Source organism: Cyrtonyx montezumae, unplaced genomic scaffold, assembly GCF_038088225.1.
Source record: "Cyrtonyx montezumae isolate F1298 unplaced genomic scaffold, pur_monq_1.0 scaffold_3, whole genome shotgun sequence".
NCBI lineage: Eukaryota > Metazoa > Chordata > Aves > Galliformes > Odontophoridae > Cyrtonyx > Cyrtonyx montezumae.
In genome coordinates, this window is record NW_027072034.1 from 37,605,901 (window position 1) to 37,615,738 (window position 9,838).

General features: G+C 40.9%; 1 protein-coding gene across 2 annotated transcripts; it reads left to right on the forward strand.

Annotated features, from left to right (window-relative positions):
- The first annotated feature begins 584 nt into the window (after positions 1 to 584).
- AKAP17A (A-kinase anchoring protein 17A) lies at positions 585 to 7,915 on the forward strand. Of its 2 annotated transcripts, XM_065741243.1 has the most exons (5): positions 587 to 1,058; positions 1,301 to 2,043; positions 3,436 to 3,584; positions 4,466 to 4,706; positions 6,028 to 7,915. In XM_065741243.1, exons 2-5 carry the CDS (start codon positions 1,369 to 1,371, stop codon positions 6,934 to 6,936), a joined length of 1,974 nt encoding a protein of 657 aa, XP_065597315.1. In that variant the 5' UTR covers positions 587 to 1,058; positions 1,301 to 1,368; the 3' UTR covers positions 6,937 to 7,915. The 2 variants fall into 2 exon arrangements, with proteins under 2 accessions (XP_065597314.1, XP_065597315.1); XM_065741242.1 differs by having other exon boundaries at positions 585 to 2,043.
- Positions 7,916 to 9,838: the final 1,923 nt, after the last annotated feature.

Genomic DNA, 9,838 nt, shown 5'->3' on the forward strand with positions numbered 1-9,838 from the left:
AAGGCTGAGAAGGGATCTCATCACTGCTTCTATGTATTCTAGCAGGAGTCAAGTTGATGGAGGTGGAGTCTTTCTGGTGGTGTGCAGCAATAGGACATGGGGCAGAAACTGGAATACAGGAAGTCCATACAAACACGAGGAAGAACTTTAGTGTCAGAGCTAGAGCACTGGAACATGCTGCCCAGAGAAGTTGTGGATTCTCCTCCTCTGAAGGGATCCAAGACCTGTCCGGATGCCTTCCTACCTGGGGGGGGTGGGGGGGGGGGTTTGGATTTCATGATCTCTACAGTTCTTCTGTCTCCTACAATTCTGTGATTTTGCAGGGCTCTGATGGAGCCGTAGATGTCCCTGTACAGTGCAAGGCGGTTGGACGAGATGACTTTGAAGGGTTCCTTTCAACTCAAACGACTCTACGACCTCAGAGAGAGCGCACAAACAGCGGAACAGCACAACCCGCCACTCACGACAAAAGCCAGCCGCTACCAGCGCCCATTGCGCATGCGCCACCGCCCGCCCCGCCGCCGCCACCGCGGAACCGCCATCGCGCCCGGTCCGGAAGCGGAAGCTACGGCGGCTGCGCGCGGCGGGGCACGCGGGGCTGGCGGCGGTTTCCTGCGGGGCCCGGCCGGCACCCGGTCCTGCCCGGCGGCTACGGGTGAGGCGAGGAGGGGGCGGGGAGCTGTGCCCCCGCCGGCGCCTGTCGGGGTGCTGCTGGTGTCGTCGCGTGGCCCCGCTCGCTTCGGGGCCGCCGTCGCGGTTCGTAGGGGCGAGGCTGCCGAGGTCCAGTGGAGGGGCCGCGGGCCTTTAGAAATAAAGGGGGTGTTTTTGTCTCGTTGCAGGGAGCTCGCGAGGAGCCTTCCTGCCGGTGAACGGGGCGCCCGCTGTAGCGCTCCCCGCTGTGGTGCGTTTGTTGTTGGGAGCGGGCTGACGTCGCTCCCGTTCCTTCCTCCCTGGAGCAGGGCTGGCTGCTTTCTGAGCCGCCGCTCGCCGGCTTCGTGCGCGCCCGAGATTGTCGTCGGCTCCTTTTCTTCCGAGGCCTTGCTGAGTTTTAATTATTTGTAGGTTCTGGCGGTTGTAAAGTAATTTAAGATGTTTGTACTGCTCAGTTTTAGCTCGGTAGTTGACTCTCGTGTTAAGAGACGTTGGTTGGGAATGGTTAAATGTCCAAAGAATTGCATTGTTTACGGATAAGGGCTGTTTTATTTGACTACTGTGGGCCTGCAACTTAAACTTGCATCTTTATTTTATTTATTTTTTCTTATCCTGTGCTTTTTCTGTGTTATGGCTGCTGCAACGATAGTTCATGATACATCAGAAGCTGTAGAGCTCTGTGCTCCCTGTGGGTTATACCTTAAACCCATTACAAAAATGACCATCAGTGTGGCACTTCCTCAGCTGAAGCAACCTGGAAAGTCCATTTCGAACTGGGAAGTGATGGAAAGACTGAAAGGGATGGTGCAAACCCATCAGTTTTCCACTCTGCGGATTTCCAAAAGCACGATGGATTTCATCCGCTTCGAAGGAGAGGTTGAAAACAAAAGTTTAGTCAAGTCTTTTCTTGCATGCCTTGATGGCAAAACAATCAAGCTGAGTGGCTTCTCTGACATTTTAAAAGTTCGTGCCGCAGAATACAAGATCGACTTTCCTACCAGGCATGACTGGGACTCATTTTTCCGTGATGCGAAAGATATGAATGAGACTTTGCCAGGGGAAAGGCCAGATACCATTCATCTCGAAGGCTTGCCTTGTAAGTGGTTTGCAGCAAAGGACTCTGGCTCAGAAAAGCCAAGTGAAGAAGTCCTTACAAAAGTTTTCCAGAAATTTGGAGAAATACGTAACGTGGACATACCCATGCTGGACCCTTACAGAGAAGAAATGACTGGCAGAAATTTTCACACTTTCAGCTTTGGAGGCCATTTAAATTTTGAAGCTTATGTTCAGTATCGGGAGTATGCAGGTTTCATTAAAGCCATGAATGCCTTGCGAGGGATGAAGCTGATGTTTAAAGGCGATGATGGCAAGGCTGTGGCTTGCAATATAAAGGTGAGAAGCTGTTGGCACAGATAAATGTGAATTTCATAAAGCCTGCAGTTGTTTACTGTAGTGGTGAGATCAGCTGACATTACTGTACGGTTTGGGGAACCTGCCATAATGCAGTTTTAAAAGGGAAGTGATAGAATAAACGTGCTGTTAGACTGTAAACAAAGTTGAGTGACGTTTTACTCTTATTTATTTAAAAAAAAAAAAAAACAACACTGAAATGAAAACTGTTGAGGGACTACCAAATATTGTGAGTGTTACTTGCTAAATGGATTTTAGAAAGTAATACATATTTGATATAATTTAAAAAATAATTCATAGAAAGTTCAGGCTTGCTAAGGTTGGCTTTAAAGCATGTTTTCTTTTGTGTACACTAACAATTAGAAGCTCTGGGGAGAGTGACAGCTTTTATTTGGTATCTGCATTGTCAAGTGTCAGAACTGTGAAGTAGTGCCCTGTGGCCTGTATGGCCTGTGGAATACAGAGCTAATTGTGGTTAGTGTACTTTGTGAACAGAAAAGCCATCCAAACATTGAAGCAGTATGTTGTCCTGTTTCATAAATTCTCTGTGAATCCAGTGTGTCAAATTCATAATATTTACATACTGAGTTCTCCAAATCTTTTTCTATGTAACCTCATTGTCTTAGGAAGTAAAGTTGACAGGAGGTGATCCGGAACAAGTCAGTCTCTTCAGATGCTTTATCTACGTCAGTATGTCCTATGGAAAGCTTGCTGTGATATGTTTGGAGACTGCTTATGTATTTACATACTAGTTGAATTGCTTATTTATTTCAGTATGTTTAATTTACATTCATCAAGTCAGCAAGTAGATTTCAGGAAAAGGCTTGAGTATTTATGTATGTAATTTGTGAAGGTGCAAATATTAATTCATTAAGATTTTAGTTTAGTCAGTTATTGTCTTGTAACTAAAGTTGTTCATTTGAAGCGCAGATGTTGTACCTTAGCCCTCCTGTTCTCAAGGGGATGTGAAATTCAAGCTGTCACTTGCACGCAGTGGATTGAGGTTCCCAAATTTAGTTTCTCTATGCAAGAGTATGCATGCCTTCCTGGCAGCTGCCTTGGGATTGATAGCAGAGAGAGAAGGCTGTGTCTGTACTGTCAAGATAGATCACTTTCATACAAGGTCACAAGATTGTCCAACTCTTTCTACAGGACTTTTATGGAAACATTGCTTTTACACTGTCTAAATTAATTGAACTGCACAGTATGTGTGCTTGTTTTGTACTCTGTGGTTCATGTCTTCCACAGAACAGTGGCTTGTGTTACAGATCCCTGCTTGCACCAGGGTAGAATCAGTGTTATAAAATCACAGAATGTTTTTTTGTTGTTGTTGTTCTATTTACTTACAACTGATTTAAATTGTATTCTGTAAAGGTTTCTTTTGACTCGACAAAGCACCTCAGTGATGCATCAATTAAGAAGCGTCAACTCGAAAGGCAGAAGCTTCAGGAGCTTGAAAAGCAGAGAGAAGAGCAAAAACGCCGGGAGAAGGAAGCTGAGGAAAAACAGAGAGAGGAAGAAAGGTAGTTACTGCTTATGGCTTTTAGTTATATCTTTAGCAATAAAGTAGAGCTAAACTGCAATTCCTCATTCCTGCTTGCATCAACAGAAAACAACTAATTACTTGGAGTACTTACTCCTTTAGTGGAAGCCAAGCATTTAAAACTGAGAATATTGTAGTCCTTTCAGGGAAGTTACGTTCAGGGTTTATGGGACCTGGAGATGAAGAATAGTGGTTTTATTTGTTTGTTTGGTATTATTTTTTTTTAGGAAAGAATAAGATGAAAGCATGTTTAACAGTAATATTTTAAGAAAATGGATGTAAATCCAGATGTCATATAACTGCTATTCAGAATATAAATGTTAATGCAGTATTTGTTTTCCAGATTTTATGATGTCCAGTTGTTCTGTTGGGTATCATTTCTCATTGCATAATTTTTAGGTATTTAACAGTTTCTAAAAGTGTGATGTAACAGTTTTGCTTCAGTAAGATGGTTTAATTTACTCAGTAAGGTTATTTGTATTGTCACAAATACTTGTGTTCAGTTCACAAGCCACATTTATTGGTATGGTAATTTTTGTCTTGCTGTGATGATTGATGCCCAGCTGCTCAATAACGCATCATTAACAGCAAAACAATCCTATCAGAGATGATTTTTTTAATCTCTTATAACCATATTTTATGTTTGGATACCAGCATGTTTTTGAATATTCACAAGCTGATGGTTGTTTTTTATCAACACAGGTAAGGACTAAAAAATTCACTGTTTCTTATTTCAATTATTCAGCAATCAACAACATCTATTAAGAAAATTAATTCAGAGTACAAAATTCCTTTTTGTATACAGCTAGAGTTTAAAACTGTACCTGTCCTAGACAAGTTAAAAATCTAATGTTCTTTTAGGAAGCAGAAAGAACTTGAAGAATATGAGAGAGAGAGAAAAAGAGAAGAAAAATTGCGCAAGAGAGAACAGAAGCAGAAAGATCGTGAAGTTCGACGAAACAAAAAGCAGCTTGAAAAACTTCAAGCTGAAGAACAGAAGAAACTTCAAGAGAAGATAAAGTTAGAAGAAAGGAAGCTTCTGTTAGCTCAGAGAAATCTTCAGTCCATCAGGCTCATTGCAGAACTGCTAAGCAGGGCAAAGGTAACTATTATTTTATTGCAGAAGCTAATGAGGAACCCAGCAGAACAACTGACTTAGCAGGGAGTGGGGGCTGCTGCTTCTTAAGGAGAGGTACTAAACCTGTTGTGTAGTTCAGAAATTCAAAACATTGCAGTGAACTGTGTTTCTCCCATGGTAAAATAGATACGTAGGTAAATGAAAGGCTGAGCTTGAATCTGTAGTCCTTCCAAGGCTAATTGTCAGTCTTGGTCTAAAGGCCGGGAGAAGAATGTGTAAGCATGATAAAGTTAGTTAAACAGAGGCTAAGATGCAGGCCTCCTTATTTCTAATATGAATGTTGGTACTTTTTCTGTTCTAGCATTCAGCAGTTCCACTAGCTACTTTTTCCAGTTTCAGAGAAAGAGGTTTCATTATTTGATGTTTAAAAAACATGTAGAATGATTTATCTGTAGGAGAAGTACTGTGGTACAAGTGCACAAGTTTTGAATGTTAGATTCTGTCTCTAAAGGTGTTAATGTTATTTTTTCACTAGAGAAGGAAAGCATTCGATTAAGATTTGGATAAAGTTTAAGGTATTATGTAATACACTTTACATATTTTTTGCAGCAATGACAAGTGTTCTGTATTTTTGAAGAAGGTATTTTTGAATTAGAGCTCATAAAGGGCTAAATGGTCAATTGTATGCTAGGAGAAAAAGAGAAATACTTGCAGGCTTTGTGACAGTAAAGTAGACCGATAGACAGAAAATAGAACTATTTTATAATATTGAGGACTGCACTAAGCTGTCTGGGGTAGAATTAAAAGTTTCAGTCTTCTCTTTAGTATCATGTGTTATTAAAATGATTGACAATATGAGAATTCGTTTCTACATAGACTGCTTTATTTTTTTAGTAGACCCATTGTAAAGTAGTCACAGGTCACAAAACTAGGAGAAAGTTTTAGTTTGACTGAAACCTTCAAGTGATGACCCTGAGAATTTTCAAATATTTCAAGTTACAGATGTTGCTCTTGCTTGTGTGTTACATTCCTCATACTAAGGATGCATAAAGATTGAGCTTTTCTTTGCATTGTGAAACTGCTCAAACTAAATTCATAAAATTCTTGTCAGTGTTACACTGATATTTCACCTTACAATAACTGCATGTTACAGCATTCCTTTTTTAATTTTTATTTCTTTATTTTTCTCTTCTGTAACAGGGGGAGCAACCCTCTTGTTTTAGAATGGTCAGCTTCTGTTCAAAAGACATCTTTTTTTTCTTACCAGTTTGCTGCTTTTGTGATATTGGAAGCATGAATAGATCTATAAATATTTACTCTGACTTCCCCTTTGATTGTCTTTCAGACAGTAAAGCTTTTGGAACAAGAACAAAATGAAGAAAAGATCCGTCTGCAGGAACTAGAGGAGAAACGAAAGCTTCAGGAGGCTGAGCTCAGACGTGTGGAAGAAGAAAAAGAAAGAGCACTGGGGTTGCAAAGGAAAGAAAAAGAACTGAGGGAGAAACTACTGAACAATCTTCTTAGCAAGAAAATGGATGCAGTTCATCAAAGCAAGGAAGAAACAGAAGCATCTCTCTCTGGCACTGTGAAAACTGTTAGTGATGTTCCACACACTGTGTCATCCAGCTGCATCACTTCTACCTCAGGACAGGCTGTTGCAGGCAGACCTGCATCAGACTCTCAAAGAGAACTGCCATCCCCTGAGAGCGTAAATACTCAGTGCAAGTATTTGAACGGCAGTATTAATGACAGAGTTGATGTCAAAGAAGGTCAGAAACTTCATGCCACAGACTCAGAGCGGTGTTCAGAGAAAAGAAGTTCAGGTGTACTGTCACGAGTTCCTGCCAACGACCAGCAGAAGAATACCTGCAGGAAGGAGTCGCGCTGTGAGCAAGGCAAACATAGCACAGAGCTAAGGAGAAGAAAGAGCCGTTCATGTAGCAGTATAAACACCGATGAGAGTAAGGGTAAACGAGAGAGAAGCAGGCACAGAAGAGATGTGAGTTACCAGGATGAAAGACGGAGGAGGGAAAGGAGGTATTATAGACACTCTAGCAGAAGCTACAGTCCTCGACGAAGTCATAGTCCTCGACGGAGAAGTGTAAGCCCCAGACGTTCACACTATAGAAGAACTCGCAGTAGTGAACGTAAAAGAGACAGAAGAGAAAAAAGTCGTAGTCGCAGAAGCTCGAGCAGAAAACGGAGGTACCGGAGGAGATCACTGAGCAAGCACAGGAGTACTTGGAGTGGATAGTGGAGGCTCCGACTGTTTGAAAAGGCTGTGGTTGGACACAAGGGCCAGCAGGTCGTAATTGAGACCTCACTGGTGTGACTGCTATAAGAAAACCTTCTATTAAACCAATGCGTAACTTGCATCTAGTCCCTAAAATAGATGCCTGATTGTTTTTTTTTTCTAAAGTTCTGTTGTGCTTTGTTGTCTCTTTCTAGGATTTTACCACAACGTAGATGTAATCACCTCTGCTTGTATTTGAATTTCTACAGTGCTAAAATCCAATCTGCTTCCTTGATTTTTCAGTTTTCTGAATTTTAATGTCAGCTGACTTACTTTCTCTTCATCACCTAACTTGGTTTGAGAAGTACATATTTGCCAGTTACAGAAGCTACAGTCATGACAAGCTATGGCATACAAGATTTATCTAAAATGCTTTCTGGTGCACTTAATGAAATCATGTTTAACAAAGTAGAGTTTTGCTGATTGAGACAGATAACAGACTTTCATGTGATTCTTAAAGCTGACTATAAAGATATGCAGGAAATCTTTTAAACTGCTGTGATTCCTCCATACATCTGTATAGTGCCAGGCTTTGTTGCCCAAATTATTCTGGCATGTGATGCCCTTTGTATAGTAATACTTTGTACGTAAGAAAGGCACACTGGTGTAGGAAGTAAGAATCAGTGGTAAAAAGGTTGAAAAGTTGTTCTGTTGCCTTGTTGACTTACATGGGTTTTAATTACTTTGAGTGGTGTGGAGCCACTTAAAGCTTTTTTTCAGGTACGTACAGAGCTAGCCATTGTCTTTTGAAAAAGGGGCCTTCTTGCTAAATTATTTTTACTTGCGGTGTTGAAAAGTAAGGCTGCAGTGTCTCTTGTTAAATGCATCTAAGAATATGCTTCTAAATGGAGCTCAGGAATATTAAAAGCTATAACGTTAAAGTGAACGAGTTTATTTTGCCTTTTTATGGTAAAATTAAAGAGAATCTGTTTCCTGTGAACTGAAGTTGCTGTTTTCATGTGTCAGTGTTAATATCTGCAGAATTGTTGTATGAGAATCATTTTTTATTTTTAAAGAAGGGTTGAGTAATGAGGCTTAGCTGCTCATCTTGACAGTCCTGTGATGTACAGCTATGTCCCCTGTTAATTCAGCAGGATGTGTACTCTTGGGGTGCGGCTTTCCCCACGCTGATGTGGGGAGTGCATCTGTGCTTCTCTCCTTGAATCCATAGACTGATTTTAGCTAGTCATCTCAGTACCACCGGTCTCTTGAAGTCTGAGCAGCTGCTTTTGTTGATGAGTCAATTTTCTACAATCTTTGCTGAAGTGTTAGAAATCTATCTACTGGAAGATAAACATAAATTTTATAATGATTTGGCTGAAACCCAGTATAATGCTGATTCCAAGTTTTGATGGAATGCCTGTTTGTAAATTCCTGTAATTCTTTTTAGCCTGCTATCAAATAACTGACATGCTAGCCATGGTAACGTTATACTTAAGGGAAGGGAAAAAGAAAACAACTGTGATTCCATCTGCAGTCCTGTAAGAGGTTGAACTAAGGCTGTGAGTACCAGTGTCTGAGCTCAGGGTTAGGGTTCTTGTTAGTATTTCCACATGTCCTGTGGATTTCACTGGGATTTATGTCAGGGTCTTGAAGATTAATATATGTAATTGGGGAAATAGTAGTTTGCAGTGCTACTTTCAGGAGGTTTTCAGACTGTAAATGCACTATGTTATTGCCAAATGTGTAAGCAGTTAAAGCAGTGGCAGTCATAAAAAAAATGTTCATGTTAGGAAAATCCAGCGGATATTGTTTGTTGATACAAAAGAAGGCAGTGCTGGATAGGTTTCTTTGTTTCTTTTTTCATTTTACTTTAAAGAAGGCTTCAAGAGCAGTCTTGGTATCCCAGCCTGAGGCGATTAAATTCAGTTCCCCTGATGTCCAGTCCAGTGTCAAAGGTCAGAGAAGTAGGGCTGAGGGAGGCAAGGGGAAAGATATTAATCTGTCAGGCTTTGATTGCTTAGCCTGACACAGCTTATATTGAGTGCTGTCTTCATACAACATCCAAAAAGTACAGTAACATAAGGTGCTCAGTTGATTGAATGTCTAAAGGTGCTTTGAAGCTACTTGCAAATGCTTACTTCCTGAAATGCCAAGGGGGAATATGAAGGTAGTTGTCTTTCAGCCAGCCAGCTCAACCCAGTCACAGCCTCTTAAAACTACTACTTAAAGTTGCCTTTTAAATGCTTAGTGCAGACTTTCATCTCATTTTAACACTTGACAGTGTTGTTTCAGATGCATGTTTTTCTTCAAAGCTTTTCAAAGTCTTTTCAGTGCAGAGTCCACTGAAATGAATATTGCATCCTGTTTCCTTGTACCCTGGATCTGGCTGTGAACAGTTTGGTGGAGCTTGGTTGGTTCTTGCTCAGTGAGATGCAGTGACATGGACTCCAGGAAAAAAACCTAATAAAATAACACCATCCTATGATACCTGGAACTGCAAGGTAATTTTTAGTCAACTAAATGACATGGTTCCGTGGTGCTTTATAGACCAGCTTCTGTGTCTACTCAATCTATTCTTTCTGTTGGTAATCCAAGACTAGGCGTGTTCTAGTCTATTTCACTGTATGTGAGCTTGATCGTGATGCCTTAAGCTGAATGCTTTCATGCTGCAAGGAGCCAGCAGCACCCTCAAGCTAGTCAGTTGAAAACCTGCTCATATATTTTTCTACAGCTCAAGGAAATGTGATAAGTATGGATGTACTGTGGAACTGTAGTGGGTGCCACCATGTTTCTGTTGTTGGTTTCCAAAGTCTGAGTTGATGATGGCTTTGAACTGTTAAAAAACAAACAAAAAAAACAACTTGAAAAGAGTTGAGACTGTAATCTTCTGATACATGAGATATGGCTATAAATTATGCTC

What these genes read in the sequence shown, in the direction of transcription:
- AKAP17A (XM_065741242.1), top strand. Translation starts at nt 1,282, where the DNA reads ATGGCTGCTGCAACGATAGTTCATGATACATCAGAAGCTGTAGAGCTC. An exon ending in CTGTGGCTTGCAATATAAAG is followed by an intron (nt 2,044 to 3,435) that starts GTGAGAAGCTGT and finishes TATTCTGTAAAG; the next exon opens with GTTTCTTTTGACTCGACAAA. An exon ending in AACTGCTAAGCAGGGCAAAG is followed by an intron (nt 4,707 to 6,027) that starts GTAACTATTATT and finishes ATTGTCTTTCAG; the next exon opens with ACAGTAAAGCTTTTGGAACA.